The 27,624-nt window shown below is 47.6% G+C and overlaps 1 protein-coding gene across 1 annotated transcript in view; it reads right to left on the bottom strand.

Moving 5' to 3' along the window:
* The window catches only part of KCNB1 (potassium voltage-gated channel subfamily B member 1), a 121,688-nt gene extending 113,842 nt beyond the window's left edge, over positions 1-7,846 (bottom strand). Inside the window, exon 1 of the mRNA XM_074157190.1 lies at positions 7,280-7,846. Within this exon, the coding sequence (XP_074013291.1) occupies positions 7,280-7,846 (567 nt within the window). The remainder of the gene's footprint in view (positions 1-7,279) is intronic.
* Between the last annotated feature and the right edge of the window lie 19,778 nt (positions 7,847-27,624).

Below are 27,624 nucleotides of genomic sequence, written 5' to 3'. Positions count from 1 at the left end.
GGCTGGGGCCGCTGGTATTATTGGAAGACCTAGAAAATAAATACATTTGGGATATTTAAATGTTAGTGTTCAGGAAGGGGCTATAGCAGGTACAAAGGCACAGTGCTTGCCTAGGGATGCCCAGCACTCTTCCAGGCTTGCTCTAGAGTAAAGAGTAGAATTTTTTCATTAAAAATCAGAATGAGACCTCACTGAGTCCTGTTGGTAAACATGTTCAGCTAGTGTCAGGTTGTAAAGGAGACAGCAGAAGCCAAGAAAAGCTAGGACAGCAGACAGAAGCCAGAGACCAGACAAACTCTGGGGGGAAAGTTTACTACAAGGTTCACTTTCGCTATACTAGGTAATTGAGAATGCCAGGAGGTGAATGTGTGGCTATTGCCCCAGAGACTAAACTTAGAGCAAGGTCATCCTAAGCATAAAGGGTGCCAAAGCTAAAGCAGCTCAGGCACAACAGTTAAGCGACAGGGTGTGGGCCAGCAATCCCTGAGCTGTTGCCAGCTCATAGGTCCATGGCACAGAGCAACACAGAGCTGATTTAACCACTCAGCACTTGGAGCAGTTTTGCCCCATAAGGACAGTGACCTCTAAGCGCCCAAGCTATCTCCATACTGCAGTTCCAGTGTTCCTAGTCCTAGTGCAACGCACAAGAAGCCAACCCAGCCTGTGATGGAGCTGAGCCTTTAGATCTAGGAAACAAACTGGGCAACTCTCATAACAATAAGGGTCTGATCCTTGTCTGCCTTAATGTAGTAGAAAGAGTAACAACACATAGCTTCCATGTATAGCTTCTACAGAGAAGGCTAATATTAATGTCTTGCTCACATTCACTGGCCACACTGTGCCTCTTCTGTTGCTGCCACTTATCTCCATGGACTAAATCATATTGACTGTGTTTATTATAAGAACTAAGTGATCAGCTGTGAACTTTCTTTGACATAAATATTTTGCCATTAGCAATGACAAATAGCAACGCTCATGTTGTAAAAGTAACATTGGATTATTCCTCTCCATGGAGGCATTTATGTCAAGAGAAATCAGAGGGAAATTGTGATCTTCAGGATCAAGAGGAACAGGCAAAAGCAGGAACGTGATGGCAACGATATTTATCCCACTGTGTAAGAGTTAAAAATTAAGGAAGTGTTTTAAAAAAATGAAAAGAATTGATTTTTCCACATAGCTGCAGAGTGGCTCTGTATAGCTAGCTCCGAGCTCCGCTGCAGTCAGTGCACACCCATCAGGCACGGCATGCTTGACTCGGTAGTGTATGCAAGTGCTTTGCACAGGTACCACCCAAAGCTGCACCCACACTTTGCACGCATTACCCCATGCTCACATTTCCTGGGTGGATCAGGCCCAGCCCTTTTCCGAATCCCATTATTACTAAATCTCTGTAGTTACAGCTAACCAAAATAGGCATTTTCCATTCTTGTAAGATTTCCTATATTTCTGACTAGCAATGTTGGCACCATGGCTGCTTGCAGGCTGAGCAGGATGGGAGAACACTGAGCAGCAAGAGGAATTAATTTCTCAGAGAGATTTTTCAAAGGTACAAATGATAGCTGGTGTTTTAAAAATAGCATCGACTATACTTCTATAGCACACATCCTCTAAGGAATTCAGCCTGAGCCTGTAAGCTTGTCATTCCCCTCCTGGGGCAAGCAGTCTCACATAGATGTGGATGGTTAGGCTTAGAAAGGAACACAGACTTGTTCCAGGCTCTCCTAACAGAAAGTTACAGATAAGTTAAAAATCCAGGAGTATGCCTACATATATATGTTGATGCATACTATACTTCATGGACTGCATGGCAAGTACATCAAAAGAACTACTAAGCATAACAATTTTACTTTTCCTTTTATAAGATTCTTTAAAGACTGCAGATCTGCAGGCTTGAGTTGTGAACTGCTGTCTGCCTGGATCCAAGGGCTGCTCAGGGCTACAGTAACAGGTCTGGAGAAAGGATTACCTTTGAAAGGTGAGGATCCCACCTGGAGAGCTTATAACAAGATTGTTTTTGGCAGATGTGACATGAGATGTTGCATTAGGGATACAGGAGATTACCAAACTGATGCTATGGCCAGGGTGTCTCCTGTGTTACAGGGACTCCTGGCAAGGTTCTTTAGAGCCAGTAAAGAATCACAGGACACAATTGCCAGGCAGGCAATATCACTGAGTTTTACCCAAAAGTGAGAGTTTAGGGAGACTGTAATGCAGAGGAGTTCTGGAAACTGGCAGCACAGCAATACATTGTGGGAAGGTCAGTGAGACAGAAGCAGAGAACGCATTGCAGGGAGCTGGACATAGGAATTAAGGCTCCCCAGACAAAAGATTTAAGTAGTTCATTGGAAGGAGAAGCACCCAGAAAGGAGATGCAGGATGAAGACATTGATACAGAACAGCAATTGTTTGTGCATCCACAGGACAGTGCTGTGCTAGGCACCCAGCGATAAGCTATAGACCAAAGTTGCAAATCCCTGAACCCAGGAGAAAGGCTTTGGAATGAGGCTCTGCTTTTGAGGCTCTCCAAAGGCAGGAACTTACTCTGGATGAAGGGAAAAAGCCTACTATATATAGCAGAAAAGCTAAGGCAGTAGCTGCATCAGAAAAATGAAAGTCACGGATGGAAGAAAAATATGGGCAATCTGGCTTTAACAAACAAAGTCAACATCTGCCCAGTGATGGGAGTCTCAGAGACAGATGAGACATGGCTAAGATGTGACCCCTGCAATTAGGGAGAGGGGTTTCCTCTGCTGAATGCTAAATTCAGGCAGGTTTAGAGATGAATGAAAACTGCATGCCATAAGGGAGGGCCAGGAATAGAAAGCCCATGTGGGGGAAGAACGCTCTAGATGTGGCAAATGCATCTCCAAGAGGCTTTATCATTCTTATTTTGTCACTACTATCAACAATAATAAGAAAAGAGCTTACAGAGCAACCTCCCCAATCCCTAAGCAATGCATCCAGAGATTAGCAGCAGAGAGCAGTGGGCAGCTCGAGAAAAGCTGTTCAACAAATGTAGAGGCATGCATAATAAGATTACTGAATTGGAGTTGAATGTTTTCAAGGATAAATGTGATATTATTGCACTGGCAAAGACATAGTAGGAACAGGGGAAAGGATGAGAAATAGCCTGCCAGAATGGAGGGATTGCTGCAGCTGAGCTCCCAACAGGACAGGGACAAGTGGGAAGTAGAGGCAGTGAGGAGGAGAGGAAGTGCACATCCTACTTGACATGCAGATATGCAGAGAAGCTTTTTGCAAAGTGGGTGATGTCATCATGTTTTTCTCAGCCTTCAGGACAGCAAGGGAAAAATAGATGAAGCCAGCACATGCAGAGGAGTCTGTAAGACGAGCAGACTTCCCACCCCCCCCGACCCTGTGCAACGCTAATTGCTCAAATATTGATCAGGGAAATAATTTGTAAGGACTAAAAAGAAGAAAGGATTTCTTTTCCTCTTAAGAGGCAAAAAGGTAAAGGTTCTTGAGGAGTTGATGGAAAGGTCTGGGTGATCAGAGAATGTCAAAGACCATAAGTTAATTAAGATGTAGATTTGGTCCAATTTGTTATTTGTTTCTACATGCAACAACTGCAGTCCGTGATTTTTCAGGATGCCATGAAGTCTGGTTGGAATTTCAGCTAGGCTGGTTCTCTGAGGTACTGTAATACCTACTCCAGAAAATATCTGCACCTTCATAATCTAGGATAAATCCAGACAGAAGTGAACAACAGAGTCCTCTATGGTTAAAAATGGATGTTGTGAGTACACCAAAGTACAGGAAGAATACTATGTAGAAAAACAAAAACAAACTAAAAAAACCTGAAAGCCCTCCACCAAACTATTAAGGGAGACTGGGAGAATGATAAAAATAAGCAGGAATATGCAAAATTAGTGATTGCAGGAAGAGGAGGAAGCATCCACAAAGACAGCAGCGAGCATTTCTCAGGGATATTGTCCCGGTTTGAAGACAGAACCACAACAGATATACAGGAAAATAAAGCCACAGGAAGCAGGAAAAACTGATCTTTTAAAATATCTTTAAGGCTAGAGAGAGAGAAATCGAGAGTTTTATTAAATAACTGTCTGTTAAATATTGTTTGATTTGGTAGAGGGAGAGTCCCTCGGTGCTCAGTTTTGTACATAGGAGTTTTCCCACTGGGCAAGGTGAGTGCAGGGGAGTACAGCACAGCAAGGGCCTCTAAGTAAATGGACTGGTGGGTCAAATGGTTCAGGTGCCTGTTGCACAGTCTGACCCTGGAGAAGGGCTGGAGTGCTGCCCTGTGGCTCTACAGCACCTCGCACAAGGATGGTGCAGCTTCATCTGCAGCTGTGATGGACTGCAGCATTATTATAGGAACGACACAAACACCCTTCTGCTAGTGCTGGGGGGGGTGGTAACAAGGCAGCAAGCCTGGGGCTTCAACAGCTGTCTGATGCCTCATCACAGAAATCTGGAGGCTCTCAAAAAGTGAGTATTACAAAAATCTAACAGAGTGTTCTTTCCAGTCGCATACAGGGTAAAGCATTGCACATAAGACGCTGCTTTCCATGAGGTGGTTAGTTTAAAAGCCAGATATATTAGTTAAAAGATATAGGTAAATCCCCAGTGGATAAAAGAACAACAAAAATTAAGGTCTGGGGATTCTTCTTTTCTTATTGAATGCTGTTTTCCACCCTGAGGTAGTTCACGTATAATTCCTTTTAAAAAAACAAATCACCAAACACAAATAGAAAAGAACTTACTCTCTCAGTATTTAACCAGTCCCAGTATAAGCATGAGAAGTTCTGCAGTAAGCTGTTATGGAAGAGTCAGGTTAGGTGTTGTGCAGAAAATGTTAAAATACTAACAATGTTGACAGCCAGCAAGAAAGTCCACATTGCTGGAGCGGGAGTTAGATGACAGGGCATGGCTCCAGATGGATTGTGTTGGGTTTGGGGGAGAACCTGCATTGTAGCCATTTTCTAGACTTCTTGAAGAGAACATGAAGGGAGTCTGTATTTCCTACATTTATGAAGAAAAGGTTTTTCCATTGACTTGTACTACTCAATGCAAAAGAATAAACAAGAGCAGTGCAGATTTTCCCAACAGTGATTTTTAGATCCTTCAATGACAATCATTAAACCTCAAAATAGTTTACTTCATTCTCTTTCTATACAAATGGTTTGAGCTCCCAGACCTGGCAAAACAGATGGAGTCTGGCTTTAGGAAAGGCAACAGAAGTTCCTGGAGGCCTGTGGCCTCAGCAAAAGTGCTTCACTGAGCAGATAGCTGAGGAAAGCTGGCCAGGACCTATCAGGCAGAGGCTCAGATTTAGAAAATGCAGCCTGAAACAGAGCCTGGGCACAGCTGGTTAGGTCAGATAACAGGTCAGTCTGCCAAGTCTCTCTCCCCACATCTTTCCACTAGAAGTTGAAGATTGGGACCAGCCTATTCAATATGTGGAATGAATTCTCATGAAGGTGATCAAAGCAAAGGGCATACTCTGGCATGAGAGAAAAGCGATCCACCAGCAGGGAGAAAATCGGATAAAGAATAGGCTTAGCAGCTCTTCTGTCCCTGCCTAGTAAGCTAATTGTTCATGATACCCATTTTCTTTGCTATACTTGAAATGAGTAGAAATCTCTGTCTGGGAACTGTTGGAATATTTGAGGTCCAAGAACATACAGCACCATTTTCTTTACAGTAACAAAGTCACAGAATGGTAGCTTTAAATGGGAAGGATAATAATGCATTACCTTTCACACTCAATTAATCCAGAGCCTGCAACGCTGAATGCACTTACTCTGAGAATTTTCTCAGAAAATGAAGATAGAGTGTATTTCATTTATAAATTACAAAAGACACTTATTTGGCAAGAATGACCCCTGCTCATATACAATAAATCAGGAGCATCAACAGTCTCTAATGGATTTTGAGTCAGTGCCACAGACAGTGAAGCCTGGGGCCTGTGTTTCAAGATTCCAGGACTCTGCCAAAGGAGCCTTATAAATGATTAATGCATTCAGCACAGTGTCATCCATGCCACTGGAGAGACAAAGACATTCTGGGGCTCTGTTTGTCATTAAAAATGTGATAATCAGTTCAGCAGTGGACCATGCCTCTCCCTCCCCCTGCCAGAATGAGCCATTTAGCACCACACTTCATAAAATTCCTTCCCCAAACTTTCATACATGCTCTTGGTTCACAATGTGCAACATTTTGATAAGAGAAAAAAGAGAGGGAAAGAAGAACTGTTTTCATAAGCAGGCCAAAGCCAGATTTCCTATGGGGATGGAGTTAAGGCTTGCATTTGCAAATGCATGTATAGTAGGGGGGTGACATTAAAGAGGTAGCTAGGGCCTCTTTCTACTTATTTGCCATACTGTGAGGATGCCAGTACATAGAAAATTCAAGTTGTGGTCCCTACTGCTCAGTTTCTCATGCTTTTCAGTTATTCATCCCACAGCTTTCAACCTCTTCCCCTTCACTTTTGTCCCCATGGTTACTGAATCACTGTGTTCGCAGAGATTTTCCCCACTAAAGAATATGTGACTAACATGAGACAGCTAAATTATCAGAGCCAACTCTAACATGGATGTTATTTTCCAAACACCTTCGAATAGATCTGTTGCACGGGCCTCAACTTCAGACTTAACTATTGACAGAGACAGACCCGCAGCAGTATTTCACAGGGAGACTTAAAATAGGCTGGAATCAGATAAAGGATTAAACTCAAGTGCTAGTTTTAGCAGACCCGCTGACTAGACTTGTGCATGAAACAAATAACTGGATGTATTCTACCACAAAATTTTAAATTAAGCCCTAAAAGGGAAGGCGTTATTTCCTGACTGGACCTGGGTCTAAGAAATTTCCTCTAAGAGATTCCGGTAAATTTCCTCTTCTTAAAAGCCAGTTTGGTTAAGTGGCAAGAGACACGCATGTTTTAGGCCCAAAGAAATCTCTACTACAAAATACACTAAGACAGGCAGCAGATAAGTCTACTAATGTTCAGCCACAGCAATCAGGGTACGCTGACCCAGGGGTCAGTGGAGCTGCTCCCACACTGAGCAGCCCAGACTGCCCCAGGGAAGCTCAAACCAGATCCCTTCCAAATTACCCCCAAAAGATACATTAAACCTTGTTTGCATTTGGGAAACCTTTCTCCTCTTCACTCACAGCATTCATCCAGCCACAAGTGCCCAGATGCTAAAGCAAGAGTAGCAGGGCAATACCTCATGTAAGTGTCACCACAGTCATAAGCCAACACAGAGAATACCTGACAAGAACGTAGAGATCTTACCTTGGCCGCTACGGAGGAGTTGGGCTTCTCCAGGAGGTCCCAGAGCTTTTTCCTTTTGTCAGCACAGCAAGTGTTATCAAATTCCTCCCCTTCCCTTTCCCTCAGTGTCTCGGCTTCTCTCTTCAGCTCCTCATTCATCTGCTCCTTCTTCTGGTGGTAGCGGGCCTGGCAACAGGACTCCAGGTAGATCTCATCCACCCCCCAGTAGTCCAGCTCCTGGCTGAAGGACAAGGCGCACATCTCCTCCATCATGTGCAGCTTGCCAGTACGGTAGAAGTTCAAGATTGAGGTGAATGCCCCGGGATGCCTGTCGAAGAAGTACTCGTTCTCATCCAGGTTGTAGTCATCACAGATCTCCATGAGGGAGTCGTGCGTGTTGCAGTCTCTGAGCTTACCCAGCCTGGTCCGTGGCAACCTGTCCAAGGTCCGCCAGAGAACCTCGTGGGCCAGCCCCCCCACGTTGAGCTTGACCCTTCGGGAGCAGGCCTTGCTCCTGACGATCTCCGTGGGGTCTGGAGGCAAAGAGGTAGTAGAGCGAGATCCATGCTTATTCATCCCCAGAGGCATCGCTGGTCCCCCTCAGGCTGGACGCTCCAAGGTGCGGCGTGGGGCAGGGTGCGTGGGGGGCCGGCTCTCCTCACCTCTCCTTCCCCTCCATGCCTCAGAGCTGCAAGAGAGGCCAACCATGGGTCCCCGCCCGCTGACCTCCGCGCCCGCCGCCGCCCGGCCGCGGCCTTATCCCGGCGCGGGGGAGCGCCCGGCCCCGCTAATCTGCTGAGGGGGCGGCGGCGCTGTCCGCCCCGGCGGTGCTGAACCGCGCTCCGGCGTGCAGGCGGCCGCGGGCAGGCGCTGTCCGCGCTCGCGGTGCTGAAGGCCGCCCGCTCCCACGTGTCGGACCCGGCGCTGCCGCCGAGCTCCCCCGGGCGGCGGTCCGGTGCGTCCCCCGCCTCCTCTCCCCGCCTCTGTCCGTCCGGGTCGCCCGCACACCCCGGCCGGGGGAGCTGCGGAGGCTGGACACGGTCCCGGGAGCCTCTGCGAGCACAGGGCTGGGAAATACTGACTGATAGAGGACAGCATAGAAATCTCCTGAGCACCCCAAAAAGCGCCGGGCCGCTAGCCAGGGGTGCGTTGGCACGTTGTCCCCCATGCCGGAGGAGCCCACCGGGAGCGCACCGTCCCCGCCGCCGCCCCCGCCGCTCCATCCCGCAGAGGGGCCCTACCGGACGGCGGACGCCAGACCCCGGGTGCCCTTACGACCCTCCCGGGCCAGCCCCCCTCCACGGAGCCAGCGGTGCCCCCCGCCCTGCCCAGCCGTGGAGGCTGCAGGGAGACGCGGAGGCTTTTTTATAACTCCACCTTGCAAATTTGCCCGAGGAGAGGGCTAGGGAAGGGGAAAGGGGCTATTTCCAGTCACTCCAACGATGCACTCTACCTCTGTGGGCTACTCAGGGAGGCCCACACACATACACCCCACGCCGACCTCTGCATAACACAGAAATCAACGAAAATCAGAATAAGGAAAAAACCCGAGCCTCCTTTACGAAGCCGAGTAGCTTATGACAGCCCTGAGCACTGTTGCTTACACAAGATGGCACGAAGAGAAACCCCGGCGCAGAAAGGAACAGCTCCTTCATGCCCAGCCGGCACAGGTCCGGGGGGTCGACCCCTCTCCCCGCTGATCCGGGTCCCCCCAGCCCCAAAACCAAAACACCGCCGCTGCCTTCAGGCCGCCCCCGAGGCTGCTCCCCAACCGCCGCCGCCGCACACGGGGAAAGGTTCCCCTCCCTTGGCCCGAGCCCGGCCCGCACCTACCTCCTCCTGCGGGCTCCTAGCGAGGCGGTGCGGGGCTGTGCGGGGCCGAGGGCGGCTACATCCTGCGGCGGGGCGGGCAGCAGGGGCGGCCCCGCTCGCATCCCCCCGCGGGCAGCCTCAAGGCGGAGGGATGGCGGCCGCGCTCTCGGCTGTCCACGGAACCCGGGGGGAGGGGAAGGGAAACGAGGTAAATCGGATCCCTCGGCAGGAAGCTTTCCAAGGCCTTCCCTCGGCTGCGGCTCCTCACTCCTGCCTCCAGTCAACGCCGAAGCCGCATCTGCCTCCGCCCCCCCAAGCACTCTCTCCGTGCAGACACAAAGGGAAGCTCCGGTACTTCCTTCTGCTGCCTCGGAACGGAGATCAACAAGTCTAGTCTGAACCTCCAGCTTTTCCCTGCAATTCTGTCCCGGAGTTGTTTGGAGCGAATTGGAAGTTGGGGGTGGAAGAGAGGAAGGCAGCTCCACCGTGAGCTAGGATGCAGCATTGCAGGGAAGGTTAACGCTTTCCTGGCCCTGCCCCGCCGCCCCGGGGCTGATTTACAGCGGGGGAGGCGCCTGGAACAGACCCAGCACCGCGGGGAGAGCTGCAGCATCCCTCCTTAGGAGGATGGGGCTATTCCCACCACCCTCCAGCTCCCGGTGGTATCCCCCGTGAAAATAAGAGCAGGGATTGGTGCCAGGAGAAAAACGATGAGCAGAGAGCGCTGATAAACCCAGCAGGGCCCCTATTGCTTCCCAGGCCCTGCTTGCTGAGGCAGGAGCAGCTGAGCTCAATGAGGCCGAACATCACTGTGAGTGCAAGGAGTGAACTGAGCACTTGCCCTCACCCGGGCAGCCCCTCACCAAAGGAAAGAGCCCATTCTCAGGATGGTTGCATATATTTGCAGATACAGATGAGAGGAATAATAGTGGATCTCTAGTGCTGATTATATATATACATGTAATAAAAATGAGCATTTACTAACCTGAAAACACAGCAGAAACAGAGTAAAGGCTAACTTTCCAGGGAACAGCATAGCATCCCTCTGCTGCTCTGTCCTTCTTATCTTCCTCCTTCACTCCCAACAGGGGAAATGGACCTCACCAGGAATCTAGAGCTCCATTAGCACCATTTAATGGCTACATTAGCACCACTTAATGCAGTTCACCTGCCTAGGCTGGTGTATCGGAGGTACACAGCCATGCTCGTTAGCCCTTTCTCCTCTTGCATTGATTGACCACGCCTCATAGACTCCAGTGACAATTCCTACTACAAGGTTTCCTAAACAGGAGACTAGTGTCTGATTTTATATGATTAACTAGGGAAAAAGACTCTCAGTGTTGCTTTTCCCCATTTTCTATGCTTCTCTCCCACCTGGCTCCCATTGCCCCATGTACAAAATATCAGTGTTATGCTACTATCTTTGGTGTTTGAACATCCACATCTTTCTTAGAGATGACTTTCTGAAATCCCAAACAGTATTTGTGTGGCTGGGACTTTTTCTCCAGTACCTCTCACAACTGTATATCATCTGTATTCAGGATTTTTCACAAGGAGAAGTGGGTCACTACCTTCCTTTTGCAGATGGGGAAATTAAGATATAGAAAAGCAAGATCACCCAGAAGGGAGGTGGAAGGAAGAACCGGGCAGAAGCTTGTTGACCAACTTAATCTCAGCCCAATGCCCCTCCATTGCAGTAGCTCCCCTTACTTCATAAAAACCTACATTCAGCATGCAGAGTACTTCAGTGGTACTGAAGTACTTATTAATTTGTCATCATTTCACCACCAGACCCTACTTTACTCCTCTTACAACAGAGAGGAAAACCCCTGATCAGGGCTGTGAAGCTAAAGCTGTTAATGATTACAAAGTGCTTTGAAACTTCCAGCTGCCAGGTGCTGTAGGAGAGCAAGTTATTTGTTTATTAGCACTGGCATCCAGGGCACATTATCTCCCCTTGTGAAAAATGCGGGCTGCTCGTCTGCAGGAAGAGGATGGTGGGTGAGAAAATGACAAGTAGCCTAATGCGGGGAGCTGCCTCAGATTCAATGTAGTTAAATCACTGGGAGAGTGATTGAACTGGCAACTCAGGTTTATTAGCAGGGCATTTGTATCTTCGTGCGTCACTCTTGCTACCCTGCCAATGTCATTCCCATGTTATGCCAAGAGGCTGGAGAACCAGCAGTGCAGGGTGCATGTGAAGGGGCAGCATGGAAGCACAGATTCCTCCACTCCTGCATGCTCACCCTTCCACCTGTGCTGTCCCGCCAGTGCTGAAAAATCATACTGGAGTCTCAGGTAGAAGATGCAAGAGGGAGCCCTGCCCAGGGCGGGCCCTCCAGCTGTCTGTACCTGGGGTGATGCAGGACTCTGGGGAGTGGAGAGGACATTTCCACCCCCAGGACTTCTTTTCCCTGCAGCATTTCTTGTCCCGTGATGAAGAGTTTGTCAGCAAGGGGCAGTGCAGGCCTGAGGATGCAGAAATGTGCAGCCTGCTCGCTCTTCTCAGAGGTTATCTAACCCACTCTTGGTTTGGATAGTCCTTTCAATTGATATTTTTGTACCCAGAGCTTCTGAGAACTTAATTTATGATTTGTTATTTCCACATCTTTTGGAGCCAGCCAAATGCTTGAATGCAGTCTGTGGCAAACCCTGTTCCTTTCCAGGTATTACAGCAGTTATAGATGAGGAAACACCTTAAACCTCAAGTACTTGACAGGAAATGTGCAGAGTATGGCAAATATATGTTCTCCTGGGCTCCCAGTCAGTGGAATATACATATCTTGATTTCACCTGCCAGGCAGAAAAGCTCTCTAAGACAGTGCTTGCTGAACTACAACATGACAGGGAAATAGGCTGAGCCTAAATGCAGAAATATCCCTCTGCTGATCTGCAGTAACTCCTCTGCCTGCATAAGGAAAAGTATCACATCTTCACAAACACCCACGCCTATACAACAGTCTGGCATCTTCCTGTCCATCCTGCAAAGCAAGAGGGGAGGCTGATTTACATCATTTTACTGGTCACAGAAAAACAAAGGGCTGTGAGAAAAGGAAGGCTGCTTGCCTGTAAACAAGCACACAGCCCCGTCACGGTGATGGTATGTGGAACAATGGGTTTCCAGCAGAGATGGGCACAGCAGCTTTGGTGGCCCACAAGTTTTGGCTGGTTCCTGATGCTGAGGGGATGCTGGGTTTCATATTCTAAAATGAGCTATGGATGTAACAATAACCTGTATTGTTCTTGCAGCCCAAGGGCCTTGTACTTGTGAGTGGGAAATAGTCACACACAATAAACTCTCTCAGTTACAGAGTGCTTCCTATTATGTCCCTTTAAGGATTCCCTTAGTTTCCAGGGATTTTCTTTCCAGCCTAGAAACACTTTAGGTACAATGGAGATTTTCTTTTATAGTCCAAAGTCCTTTTCCTTAAATGGGAAAAAAAATTATCAGGTTTCTTGGCAGAGGTCTGTAACAAGCATTGAAAAGTGCAAAAAGAACTGAGATACATAATGTGGAGTGGCTTGTGCTACTGAGAGCCCAGGAGCGTGGAAATACTAGAATACCAGGGAAAAATGCTGGAAGCAGACAGTGAAATACAGTCCAAAAATGAACCTTAAAGAGACAAAGCTCTCCTCAAAAAACCCAGGCAGAGCTTGGAAGGCAACGTCAGCAGCAGCTGGGCTCAATCATCACATTCTCCCTTGCTGAAAGCCCCTTTTGGAGGAGTTCAGCTGTAGTTGCCAACCTCTGCTGCGGCGGGGGAGCAGGCTCTGCATGTAAGGGGGAAGCCTTGGTAGCCACAGCTTTCCTGGCCCCTAGCCTGTCCCTCCAGCATGCTCCACCATTCACTCTTGCCCTCTACCAGCTCCTCCTCTCACCTTGGTAAAAGAAAGCCTTTCACAAACTGTTTGTGTATATTTATAAGTCGATAACAGCTCTTTGGTCCAGAAAGCAGGGCCTGACCTCTGCCACCCTTTCTGGGTCCTCCGAGAAGCACCAAAGGATCTGGGATGGCTGAGCTGCTGGAATGGATATCTGCAAAAGTGGGAGATGGAGGGAGGAAGGGTAGAGGGGTTTCACCAGGGACCAGAAAGCGAATGCCCCTTGGCAGGGGGCAAAGCCTCCGAAGACAGTCTGAGCTAGGGAAGAGAAAAGACAGATGAGAGCAGCCCTCATTCTTGTTCAGGAGAACAGCAGCCCCATGAGGACCCTGTCCTGTAAGGAGTTGAAATTTTCAGCTTACCTAAACTTTTCAGATGCATTTTGAAGTCCCAGGAGTGCCCAAATTCTCTCCAGTTGAAGGCAGGCTTCCCTCCCTCCTGCCACCTCGAGGAGGGGCAGACCAGAGCTGCATTACCGCTTGCCTGGCACCCCTCTGCAAACAGCTCCCGGTGCTTAGTCAACATTGGGTTTCTTTTGCCTCCGGGAAGAGGGCAGGAAACATGCCAATGCAAATTGGTTATCAGAGAATTTTCTTGTTCAGGTTCCCACAAACACATTCAGAGCCATCCCCCTTGGCTCCAGCTTTCTGCCCTTCACAGGATGTGCATTTCCTCCCGCACATCTATTAAATCTCCTCTCTGTGCTCACTGACCACAAGCACACACCCCATGTCTCCTCTTCCCAGGGATGGCTCCATCAGACCCACCTTTCCTCTCCTCCCGATGAGGATGAGTCTGGGAGACTGACTGAATGCTGTGGAAGCACCAGCCTATTCCCCAAGGTGGCTGGGTATGTAAAACATCACCTCCTGGATGCATCTGTCTAGTTCACATTGGGTTTGAGACAAAATACAATTACTTCTAGGAAGAAAAATACACAAACTTTTCTGCTAGTTGAGGAATAATAAGCCCTCAATGGGGTGATTTATCCCTGTAACCCATCTGCTAGGGAATTTACAAAATAACCTGAGAAATTAATTTTCTCTTACCATAGGCCAAATCCTTGGGTCCCCAGGTCCCCATCCTGCCCAGGAGGGGCTGGTGGCAGTTGGACTCTGCCAGACCCTCACCTCCCGGCTTGTGCTGTTCAGGCAGGGCTGACACTGAGGGAAAAAGAACCACCTATATGATGTTATCTAACATTTAGCTTTAAGCACCAAGCTCTGTAAAGCAATTTGTCTTGCTATGTTATTCAGCAACTGCAGATTTATTAGCCCCTAAAGGGCACTGAAGGCTCATGTTAGTCACCCCGCCATCAGTCAGAAGGGAAGGCAGCAGAGCTAGAGAGGTCAGCCAGTCTTTGCAGCAGTGGAGATGTGACCTTTCGCTCGCAGAGCTGACTAAGTGCCTGTCCATCTGGGCAGCTTTCCACCCAGCTGCTGAGGACTGCAGATGGCCCCGTAGCCATTCACACCCCTTGGGGTCTGTGGCACACCAGACCCATGCTGACTGCAGACAGAATATGCAGTCTTTTGGGAGAGTCAAGGTCCAGGATCTCTATGCAGTGTCATTCCGAGGAATTCATGGGCGGAAGGTCCTGCATGTCCTCCCTAAGCTGCCCCCATGGGAGCTTAGCTGCCTCCTCCAGCTACCAGAGGGATCCCAGCCATGGGGGGAGCTTGCATGTGGGGAAAACCCCTTGCACTGCCAGGCGAGAAACTGCAGATGTGGTGGGGCAGCTGCTGATGCAAGCAGCAAGGCGAAGCCACAGCTCTGAAGACAAGACACAAATAGGGGCGTAATGGGAACTAGATAAATATCATTGACCCTGCTGTGTTTGCACCAGCCCTGTGCCTTACACACAAGTCCCTCTGATTCAGAGGGGGTGGGGGCTGTTTCTCTCCCTAGGTTGGAGGAAGCCTGACTGCTTTACCCAGCATTTGGAGAACCAGCCTGCTCAAAGCATGTTGCAACAGGCGGTGGGGAGCCCTTGCCTGCTATGGAGGGCAGGAGTGCTGAGAAAGAGCAGTGAGGGGAGTGATGAATCCACCTTCCCCTAATAGAGAATATGCCAGCTTGACTGTTTCAGGAAAGGCTTTTGGCACCAAGACTCCCAGCAGTGTAGCTAGCAGTTGGGTCTGCTAAAGAGCTCCCCCATTCCAGTCCCTGCAGCATCTTCCTGGCGTGGCTGAAGCAAATACAAGTGATGTTGTAAAGGAGTCGGGGCTCTGAAGGGCACCCCAGGGTGTGGCTGCTCAACAGCATCCTCAGAGCAGGGGGGAGGAGACAGGTCCCCTCACTAAACAGCTTCCACTTAAGCTTGGGAAAACTGTTCCTTGACATGGGGACGTGGCAGCAGATAGCTGTGACCTGAACATGCTCCTGCTAGGATTCACTCCTGCCCCACAGTTGCCCAGTTCCCATCCCGGGTTTCTCTTGACCAGCTCCTCTTTAACAAGCGCAGGCTGAGGGCTCAGCCTTAGAGGCAAAGCAAACACATAACTCAGCCAACAGATACAATCTACTTCAGGGTCTAATGCTGGAAAAATGCCATTGCTTGAACGTCCTGAAGCGTGGCAAATTTCCTCAGGATAACGAGGATAAGAATTGCTCTGCTCTTGCATATACAGATCCTAAAAGGACTTTGCAGTCAGAGAGCAATTTCAGATAGTTCCTCAGAGAAAAGAACCGTAATATCCCCTTTCAGACTGAGGGAAATTGAGACAGAGGATTAAAGTGATCTGCCAAAAGCTGCATGGGGTGGGAGATGAATGAGCAGCTAAATGTACTTTAAATCTTAGGAGATGTCCTTTAGTGATTCCTACCAAGATTGTTTGCCTTGTCCCTGTTATTGCATCAAATGGGGAGCACATTTATCAGAGGCTCGTGCTTTTATGAGAGTCACACATCTCAGTGAGAATAAGGCTGATGGGGGTACCCAACAGTTTAAGCTTTTTGTTGCTCATCTTGTATGAGAAACTGGCAGAAAATAGGCAGGATTTTAAAAACTTGCATGACCCCAACCCTTCTTGGCCATTCCCTGATCTCAAGTGCCCTAAGCCTTGAGTAAACACACTCTTCCTTCTCCCTTTCTTTGTGCTGTTCAACAACACTAAAAGCTGGAGCTGCTTTGGGGTCAGGAAGCCTCATGCCAATGGCTGCGAAGTGACATGGGGGGGGGTGTGGGGTGGTGTATCAAATATAATTTCAAGCAACTATTTGATGTTATTTCTAACAGTAAGGGGGGCTACCTCCCCTGGGGACAGGTGCTGCAGGAAAGGCTGGGCATCTTGTGCCACTAATGGGGTTAATTCCTTGGAGGTGGGAGAACTTTTATTTCAGTGCCATCCAGTCACAGCTGCAGGAATCACATCAATTGTCTCTGGGAAGAGTCACTTCCAGACTTTCTTGGGTTATTTTGCATCTGTAACTTGTCTTTGATAAAACACATTTTAATTTGCAGGATTATAAAGATCATGTTAAAGCAGCTTATCTAACGCTCTGTTCTCCTTCCCTGTTTTTCCCCAAAGTGTTTGTGGGTGATGCAGAAGGCTGCAATAAGCCATTCTTGAAGGCTGTCTCGGATTATACTTCTTCACATGGGACAGCACTACTCCCCATGAATTTTAATGAGTTCTTCTAAACATACCCTTTTTGCTGTACATGAGTTCTGCAGGGGAATAATACCCAGCACTAGCTAACCAAAAAGAACAAATTGGATGTAATCGTACAAAACGAAAACACTGCAATAACCTACTGCAAGTGCAGCTCTGCTTCCTTCATCCCAGCAGGAGCAGAGAACACGGAGAGCAGAGCGGGTATCACTGCACTGCCCAGCTCAGAGGGTGCTGCAGGTCTGGGTTTCGACACCAGGCTATTGCACAGTGCCCATGGGGAGTGCAGAGCAGTGGAGTAGGATTGGGAAGGGCCAGCAATGGAGCAAGGAATTATCTTCAGATCACATTTTTGGATGCTTGGGTGGCCCCTCTCTGAGGGTTCCAGGGACTTTTCTCCTTCCCCTTGGGATTTGCAGCCTGAGGCCCTCTCCTAAAGGCAGTTTTGTGTGCTGCTGCTTTCAGTACATTGCTCACTGGTCACTTTGTTTTTTAAAGATGTAGCTGGAAAAGGCAGATTTTTAATTGCATGAACACTTGTTCAGAGAGCAGAGACCCTTTCTCAAGTCCTTCAGCACAAAGATGCTCAAATATACACCCTGCCCCCAACTGCTTTAGATTTAGGCACCAAAATTCCCAACTGCCTTGCAGCAAAACCTTTGCTACAATGTCTGACCCAACAGTCCCTGCCCCGTTGAGACTCGTTTTCCAGTGTGACTAAACATCTAAAAAGGTCAACGGCTTAGAAATGGAGATTTACTGTCACCTCTGAACTCCTAGCATTGGCATGCTCTAAAAAACATTTTGCTGTCCAAACTCCTTATGATAACACAGAATTAAAAAAAGCAGTTGCAATGCAGCTTTTCTGTAAAGCACATAGGCTTCTTCTGTGGAAGGAGCAGAGAATCTGCAAGGAGTTCTTTGAAATCACTGCCTGTGCTCCTGCCAGCTCTGGTGGGGGGAGTTCACCAGAACTCAGATCCACTGTGGAAGACAGAGATTATTGTCACCCGGTTTTAAGCAGATGAGGAGATGTGGTCTGGCTAAACTCCTGTGGCTTTGCAGGTGGCAAGTGCCTTCAGGGAGCAGCATTCCTGGGTGCTCCCACCCACCTGCTCTTCAAATCTCTGTCTGGGAAGGGCAAGGGTCCAAAGGGAAGGCAAGAAAAGACCCCAGGTTAAAAAGCAGAGCATGAACCCAAACTCAGGAAGCTTTCCTGCTCCATAGAGTGGCAGGGAGGTCACAGGTGCCCTGCAGAGGGTGTCGCACTCATGGGCATGAGCACCCAGCCCAGTCCTGGGCTGTGAGTCCTCAGCCCAGTGAGTCACATCACAGAGGGCTGGTGTCAGTGCAGTGATGAGATGTGAGGACTTGACATGGTCACAGCCTTCACTAACTGGGGACAGAGTCCTGTCCCCATGTCCCCCCTGTCTTTCAGGCTCCAGGCTTCTGACTGCCCACCCACGTACCCCTCCACATGGTCCCTAGCTAAGGGAGGTGTTACCCCTGCTCCCATCATTTACGTTCTACCATTCCAGTAACCAAAGTAATAACAACAGCAAAGGTTCCTCAGGATTATCATAATAGAGGTTTTTATTTTAAGAGAGTTCTCAGCTACCTACCTTTGTCTTTTTCCATACATTAAATATTAACACCCAGCCAACGTAATGCAAAATTTAAAAGGCTCTCTGTTCAAGCAGTTACGCCCCAGTAAATAAGGAAATCCCAGCAAACTCCCAAACTTCTCACCCACCATCATGTTTGAAGAGCAAGAAGCCATTTCAATATTTCACAATTGTTCTCCAAAATCCTTTAACGGTGTTTCAAATTCAAGCTTAGCCCACATACCACAGCTGGATATACTGACATCTTCTGACCTGGCAGAAAGGGATGTCCACCTTCACTCTTCCCTTTGATCCCAATACAGAGCATATGCTGTCTCTGCAAGGAAAGGGCAGTTTCCCTACCCCTTGCACACTTCCTGTATCACCCTACATGCTGGGGGGACATAAGGCATGTGGAGATGTTCTTTCCAGTTTTCTTCAACTCCCTCAACCTGTCCCTATTTTCTGGCATGTTCACAAAGGTCAACCACAGCCTTGCATTGGAAAACCAGAGGTGAGTGAACCAAGCCCATCCCAGCACTCGCTTGGCTGTCATACAGATGGCTGCTCTTCAGACAGTCTCTTTTTCTCTCGCACATAAAAAGGGAAGGTGGCTCTCCATCAAAATCAATAAAGGAGGTTAATTAAATAGCTCTGCTCAGCAACACATCAAAGCCTCCTCCTCAAGCTCAATGTGTGTGAGGGTGATTTTTGCCTGCCTTGCCCAGACCAATCCCTTTGATAGGGGAAGGACTGCACAGGGGGGACTTAGGGAAGCCAAGCAGCAATTCAGCTCTACCGATTACCGAGGTACTATTAAAGTATCATTTCAATAGATCTTAAGCTCCATAAACCGGCTATGATTTATTCCTAGCCCAAAGCTATTTATCCTGCGTGGGTGTTTTTCTTCTTTCTGCAGAAAAAGTCTGGTAAAATGCAAATTGACTTTTGGGGTGCCACATATGGCTGCCCAAACCCTTCCTGCCATGGTCTTTGCTCTCCTGAATCCTGTTCTTAAAAGAAAGGAGGGAGGGAGATGGATGCCAGCAGTTTGGAGGCTGATTTGGGATGAGTGAATCCCAGGGGCTGGGGGCTGCAGGGAACATGCTGCCTCTGAGAGCAAATGCCCAGGGTCCCAGTAGCTGCTTTTTCAGTTAAAGCAGCTAATAGACCCCAGGAACACTGCAGACAAGGGAATTCAATAAAGATACATTGTAAAAAGCACCATTTTCGAGCTTGTGTAGTTCCTCCAGGGTAATAAATTTAAGTATTCTATTCTGTAATAAAAACTAGATTTGCTTGAAGCTTCTGTAACAATAACTTGAGGATAGCTCAGCTATTCCACTTTGCCAGCACTGGGTGCTAGCAGCTCTTTTCCATCTCTTCTCTATGGCTGCTGAGATGACATAGGCCACTGATGGGTCCCAGCAGAAGGACCCATCAGTGGGTCCTTTAAGTTAAGGAGCGTGTCCTACTGCAGCCGTGCAAAGACGTGAAGTAATGGTGCACAGGTACAACTCACCCTGACAGTCCCAGACCACTGAACGTGCGACACTAGAAACACTGTCCCTTGGTGTCTCTTTCTTGCTTACCGAAGAACCTGACTTCATCTTGTACCGATGTGCATGCAGAGAGGATGTGCACCATCTGTCTTGCTATGAAGTCAGAATCAACAATGTGAATAACAGGTGTCAAAGTATCTATTCTTAAAGCATGCCTCTTCATGGATTTTAATTTAGTAAACCAAGAAAGACCAGGGCAATTTTGCAAGAAATTGACTAAAACAAGAGTTTCCCAGTGGAAAAAGATTAATTCAAATCATAGAATAGTTTGGGTTGGAAGGGACCTTTAAACATCATCTAGTCCAACCCCCCTGTAATGGGCAGGAACATCTTCAACTAGATCAGGTTACTCAGAGCCCCCTCCAACCTGACCTTGAACATTTCCAGGGATGGCACATCTACCAGCTCTTTAATAATTTTTGTGGCCTCCTCTGACCTGCTTCAACAGGTCCATGTCTTTCCTGTGCTGAGGGCTCCAGAGCTGGACACAGTACTCCAGGTGGGGTCTCACCAGAGCGGAGTAGAGGGGCAAAATCACCTCCCTCTCCCTGCTGGCCACACGTCTTTTGATGCAGCCCAGGATACGGTTGGCTTTCTGGGCTACGAGCGCACATTGTCGGCTCATGTCCAGCTTTTCATCCACCAGTACCCCCAAATCGTTCTCAGCAGGGCTACTCCCTTCATCCCCTGGCCTGTATTGGTGCCAAGGTTTTCCCCAGCCCAGGTGCAGAACTCTGCAATTAAGATAGGAAGAGTCACAAAAAAGCACCAATGTCTGGGGAACCATCCCAGGAACTTCAGTGGTTTGTTTTACGAGTCTTTGCAGTGCAATCTGAGACCAAATCTCCCAACCATTTGCTTGATCAGGAGAAATGTGATGCTTCAGCCCTAGTATGGACTAAAGCGCATTTTAGGGAGGGGTGACTTTGTAGATACAAGCAAGTACTTTGGCCTGCTCGCAGTTTTCAGGTTTAAATGCAGTCTTTCCAGACCTTGAAGTAGCACCCCCAAAAGACAGGAAGCTGTCTTGGCACTGAGCAGGTGGAAAGCTACAGCCTGGGAGGAGATGTGTTTTCCAGCCAGTGCCTTGCAGGAGGGCACGTATAAACATCAGCAATTACAGGCAAAGCAAGCCCTAGTCCTTCAGCTTCTTCTCATTAGGTACCACCCTGCTTACCAAAGCCACTGTAAGGTCCTGCTTGTCCTTCTCAGAGAGAAATAGGTCTGCCCAGGTCTGGAATAAAGAGTCATAAAATCAGCGGCTGCCGCCTCCTCCTCTTCCCTGCTTCAAACACAACTGGTCTGTCAGGAGAAAGCTGCACAGGACAGCACCTCCTTGGTGCTGCAGCTGCTCTGAGACAAGTAAAGCACAGCAGCTGTAGCCCTTGGGGAACGCCAATACAAACACTCACAAACACCCATCTGAACTTCTCCTGCCCAGCCACACTGTGTGCAGGTCTTCTGGGCCACCACTGCTTGGATTGGGAGCCTAAACTCCAGCAGAACATTTTTCCAGCAGCTAAATATTGCACTAATGCACTTTATACATACAGTTGTGATGCTGAGTCACTCCAGAACATCTTCCCTCCAGTTCCTACTCGTTATGTTGCCATCAAGGAACACCAGCCCTCTGCCCAGACCCTGGGGCTCACTCTGTAGAAATAAAAGCACAGTGTTGTGTGTACTTGAGCTCATGAGTCCATTAGCTATATTTAGTTCCCATCTACCCAAGGATTTGCAAGAAAATGGATGAATGTGCAAACTTAATTGTAAGTTACATCCTATAGATTCTGACAGTTATGTTTTCCCTTGAAATATGCCTCCAGGATGCAGTTCTCTTTGAGTGTTTCTAGTGTTTAGTTACTCAAAATGACTGTACAGCATGCTGGAGTCCCCCAAGCACCCTCAGATACTCAGCATCAAATCTGCAGTCTCATAGCTACACAGCTGATGTACAGCAATGGTATTTTTTTAGTTCAATTTTTCTACTGGTTTTTCATTCCAAGGGACTAGTCAATATATTAGTTGGGTTAAAAGCAGCACAATAACAATTCTCGACAAACATACAGAGAAATGGAAGAAGATGACCAGCTGATGGAAGGCAAGCCTTTGTTGTTTTACTCAATTTTCAATTTATATTGAACCCTGATGTTCTTTTCTGTCTGTAACATCCCAAAGCAGTATCCTTCCTTGTTTTGTGACCTGATGTCTTTCAACTCCAATTCAGAAGAGGTCAAGAGGAGGAATATGATGGAAAATTATGAAACAGAAGTTTCTGAAGAGCTGCCTTCTATTGCTGCATTTGGAAAATACCTGCTTGACCCACCCAAGTTATTACCTGTATTGAGTTACTTGTAACTTGGCCAAAATTAAAACTGCTCAGGTTGGAATTTTCCACTTCATTTGTTGCCCTCTAGTAGGAATCAAAGGCCATTTCAAGAGAATTAGCTATTTTCAGTGACCAGATCAGGGGAAAAGTACACAACATTAACAGGAATGAGATTGTTACTAGAGAAGAAAAAAAAATAAGGATTTCATCTGCCATTTTCAGGTTGCATCTCTTTGAGGATTAACAAGGGAGACTAGTTAAGATTTTATAGGAAAACCTTAATTTTAGCACTTCATATCAATCAGCCGCTTGATTTTGCAATCCAAGTACCCTTCTAATATAACCAACTAAGAGAATGAAGTTACACTGATTACACTTGCAGAATGAAACCAACACTACAGTGGGAGTCAGGATCCTGGGAGCTCTCCCAATATATTGCACCAGTAAATAATTCTTGCGGCTTGGGACTCTTCCCAATCTATGGTATAAAACCCAATATTTAATTAAAAAGATAAGTATGAATTTCTAAAAGCATCTACACAGTTCACTGAGGAATACACATAAATTTAACAGATGGGTTTGCTGTGTAATCATACACTGGAGATACCAAAGACATCCAGTGAATTTTCTATTTGATGATCTTTTTTCCTGAGCTAAGGGACTTCAGCTGGGTTCGTTAGCATCACCATCACCAGGAGCGTGCTGGGGAGGGGAGCCGCACTCTGCAGCCTCACTGGACTCTTACTGCTTCATGCTACTGACTGCACGCGGCTGTCCGACACGCTTGCTTGCTTCTGCTCCCCATGGCATACTGCGGTACTGAGCCTTTCTCAGTGTTGTCTGCATTGAGGAATCCGCTGTATTTAAGTTCCTGAAAGACAGTTAATACCACGTCCCAGCTATTCGGTCTGGTCCTGGTGCAGCCAGCTTGTGTGCAACATGGGTGCATGGCCATTGATCCTTTGCAGTCTCCTAGTGCTCACGGGAATGGGACAGCAGCAGGGGGTCACAGGAAGGAAGACCCCAGAGGGGACAGTCCATTGGAAGTCACTTGTAAAGGAAAAAGAACCAGGGTAACTCCTTCAGTGAAGCTTTCCTTCAGAAAATGACAAGCCCCTGCACAGAGTAAGATTGATGTGATGTTCTGGCATGATTTGTCTCCATCCCCAACTCCAAAGTGGCAACAGTCCCTTCCCACCCACCATGGCCAAAGTTGCAGCAGGGAAGGAGCTGCTTCAGCAGTTAAGTATTTTCCACCCTTTCTAGGGGATTTTTCATTCAGTCCAACCCATCCAAGGATTTTTACTGAGCTAAACCAGTATTTGAAGCCCACACACTGAAGCTCTGAATGGAGCAGGACCATCATGCCCATTCTTAGTGGGTCCTCACACCCTGCATTTACCAGGGTTTACATTGCTGTAGAGTTGGCCCCATTTCTGACATTTCTGACTCTAACAGGCTGCAGTGAGAAGGAAGCAGAGCCTGTTCACTCCTGTGTTACAGAAGAAAGGACAGAGGGGAGATATGGGGTAAAACCAGTTCTATATTTAAGGTCTGCATTGGGTTGTTATAGCAACAGGAATTCCAGCCACCACCACGGGCTCCTCCGAACGCCTCCCTGCCATCCTCTGCAGAGCCCAACTTTGCATCACTCACCAGCCTCCTGCCTAACACTTGGGCTGAAGGGGAGGAAAAAAAATATGCAACTCATCTTTTCACAACGAGCTTTTTCCTCCAGAAGTGAAAAGCAAATGAGAAGAGCAGCTTAAATAAATATGCCTACAGATACAAGCACTGAAAGCCAAGTCTACCAGCAGAAACTTTCAGACCCTCTCAGTCATGGAGCCCACAGGGTCTGGGAGCTGCCAGCATGATGAAACCCACCTGGTGTGTCCCCAAGGGGGGACAACCGCATGGCTCCTGGTGTGAGGAGCTTGTGGTGTGCACTCCAGGGGGATGGGAATGAACCTCTCCTTCCACACCCACTGCTGGTTCTCACCAGGGCAGACCTGAGGCTTACACACGCACTAGCAGCAGTCTGTCCCTCATGGTGCCACTTCCTCAACTGCAGTTTGTTTTGTCTGACTGGTGAAAATCCTTATTTCATCCATGCATCCATCTATGCACATATATGGTCCTCATCTCCACCATGCCCAAACCTCAAGGGCCACCAGGACATTGTGTGCTTTTTTTTGCAGCTGTCATGCTGGAATTCATAAACAGAAAAGCTGTATGTGAGACATATGAAGTAAACCTCCCCGTCCCCATTACTGAAGCCTCAGCTGGAGTCCTGCATCCAGTTTTGGGCACTGTTCATCAAGAAAGACAGGCCACAACTGGCGAGAGCCCAGAAGACAGCAATGGGAGCAGCAAGAGATGTAGAAAACAGCCTCTAAGGAGAGATGGAGGGAAATGGGTAAATTAACTCGTGAAAACGGAAGAGCAGAGACAGGGTAACATCCGTTCATGAAAGGTTCCTGTAGGAGAGAGCAATGACTTGCTTTCCATAACTTCTGGGAATCAGACAAAAAAATAATAGGATGGGAGGATTAGGTTGGCTGTTGGGAAAAAGTTTCAAAGCAGAAGTACAGTAAAGTCCTGGGGTAGGTTGCCCAATGAGGCTGGGGGGTGGACACATCATTAAAACTTTCAAGAAAAAGGTGCTTAAGCATCTGTCAGGGATGGTCTAGACATATTGATCTTGGCTTGGTACAGGAGGATGGATTAGGGTACATCTCCGTGTCCCTCCCTGCCATACATAGCTGTGATTTTTATTTGAGAATCTCACATGTGCATTACGATTACACACTAATCTTATACACCTCTTACCTTATACCTTATATAATCTTATACCTCAGCAACCATTTACAGCAATCAGAGTCTTCTTGGTTGCAGTGACCAGAATTAGGTCTGGCATTTCAGAAGGCAGCTAAGATTTTCAGTGTCACCCCTGGAACCACCTTATTTTGCACACTCAGCAGTTTTCAGCTTGCCTTTTCATGGTCATACCAGCATGGAAGGAAGCTCAGTGTCCCCAGCAGCAGCATTCTGAGCTCTCTCTGCTCCATTTCCTCCCAGTTGACGTCCTGTTACCTTAAACTAGCAAAATCTGTCGTTAATCTATCAAACACAACCCAGCAGCTAGAAATGGCTGTAAGGCAGTAACACCTTTCTTGCAGTCCATCAATTCCTGCTTTTCTAAGCTGCTTCTGCTAAATTCTCTTGCCTGTTCTGGCATTAACAGCAGCTCGTTGCATTTTAACAAGAGTCAAAACTTCTACGCTTACTAAGAGCCTGTGCAAAAGAAGTCAGGACATTACACACAGCATCCCTGTGCCTGAATGGTGTGCAATTACTAACATGGTGTGGTAACACCGACACAGCGATACCAATGAGGAGGCTGCTGAGCAACAGGGCAGTTTGAATCCCAACTGGTTTGAATTGCAAATATAAAAAAACCCAACAGTTGATAGTTGAAACAGAGATAAAACGAAGGCGGGGGTCAAAATTGAAATGAAATATTTTTAAATTTTCACAAGAAAGTAGTGACTGACCTTATCTGAAATAACTTCGGTAATGTTGCAGTCTAATTCCAAATGGGAAGCAGAAATAAATTAAATCAATCAAAGCCCCAAAATTTGCTTCTACCCAGCTCTATCAAAAACCTGCTTTGTAGCAAAGTTAGATCCAAACTGCCCTCAACACACAGCCTGGGCTTCTAGGTCTGTGACCCAGCTGAAGCAGATGGCAGGTCAGCAGGCATAGCGCTGCCCCTCCTCCGGGGCAGCCTCTGGCAAAAAATGCTCATTAAACCTGTGCAGTGATGCCGTGAAACCAGGGCTGAGTGGTCCCAGCACCACCGCGTGCTCACACTGTGCGGCAAGTGCAGGTGGGTAGCTATAGACAAAAAAGAAGGACAATTTATGGGTTAGATAAGCCAGGAAAGGGGCAAGCCACACACAAAGATGACTTTCACACCCACTGTGGGGAAAACGGGACATGAATTACACTTCCCAGAAGCTGATGACTCTTATCTCTCACTTTTTCCCTTGAAAACTGTTGTACAAGCTTCTTGACCTTGCACCACATGTCAGCTCTGCGTGCAGCCACACAAACCACAGGCACAGGGCAGCACATCCATTCAAGCCTTGAATACAGTGTCCGAAGTTATCCAAAAGTTTTCTTTTCTGGTAAACTCAATTCTAGGAAAGTAAATCTCAGAGTTATTGGTAACCAAAATATACAGAATAGGTGCACCAGCCCAGAACAGCTGTGTGGTCCAGCATCCCCTGGCTACGTCCACGTTTCTGCTTTGCAGCTTGTCCTCTGCTTCTAGATACTTTTTCTAATTCATCTTGAACTGCTGCCACAGCTGCAGGATACTTCAGGAGAAATAGGAGAAGCCAAAAAACTGCAGGGCCTACATTACCCTAAAAATAAACACCCAAGAGGAATCAGTTATTAAAACAGTGAGTAGATGAACTGGAACCAGCAGAACCCCCATAAAGTGCAGACAGCAAAACACGAATCAGCATCGCCACCACCGTGGTGACAAATGCCACCATCCTGGTTCACACATGGCACGAAGTACTACAGCGGACTGTGAAACAGCCTCTTGTTTTTGCTAAAAACACAGTTATTGCAACATAAGACTGGGAGGAAACGCAGCCCGGCAGCGGCGCAGCAAAGTATCAGATGGGCCAGCACTGGGTATTTTTGTTCTTGTTAATAAATAAATAAATAAAATTGTGATGATTAAGTGGAAGCAAAATAGCACTGTTATCAATACAGAGTGCCTGTGCAGTACATTAAACCCAAGTAATTTAAAGAGCAGAGCATATCATATAAATAATTCATTCTCTTTTGGTAAGCACAATGCCACTTTAGCTGCCTAAATTTTCAAGGAGGGGGTTGCTTTTTAATTAAAATGTAGGCATTTACAAATGCACGTGGGCCTTTAATTATTCATGTTTGAAGCAAAATGACTTGGTCATGCATTAGAAAAAAATTAAGCAGCTTTCATCTTTCTATAGATTACACCCAGCAAACTGCCGGGGCTGTGAATGAGCAGAGCAAGTCTGTCTGCGGTGAGAGCGGGTTTCAGTCCCCTGTGCAGCACAAAGTCATCGGGGAAGATGCATTTGCTGAGGTCAAACTTAAAAAAGAACAAAGCGCTGGAGAGCCAACGTGATGCAGAACCACTCTGCCTCGGTGCCTGTCTTAAAGCAGGTTCTCCCCAGCAATTCAGAATATTATAAAGACAGAAAAACCAGAGCGCAGATGATTTCAATGGGTTTAATTGCTTTCTTCCTAATGGCACTGCAGGCAACAGCCCTCTCCCTCCTTCCCCCGGTGTCTGCCTCAGTGGCAGCTTCTCAGCTGGTTTGTGGGGTGTGGATCCGGCCTGGGCAAGGGCAGCACAGTGAGGATCTCAGCCCTGATGTGAGCAGTAACTTCCACAAAAGAGATTCCAGCCCAAAATAAAGCTCTCCAGCTTGCCACCCTCAGGAAGTAAATCAAAAGCACCCAATGCTCATTATTTTGAAATCCCTGGGTTTTTACC

Source organism: Numenius arquata, chromosome 12 (genome assembly GCF_964106895.1).
Source record: "Numenius arquata chromosome 12, bNumArq3.hap1.1, whole genome shotgun sequence".
Lineage (NCBI taxonomy): Eukaryota > Metazoa > Chordata > Aves > Charadriiformes > Scolopacidae > Numenius > Numenius arquata.
Note: the sequence above shows the minus strand (reverse complement) of the source record. Positions and strands in the feature narration are given on the sequence as shown.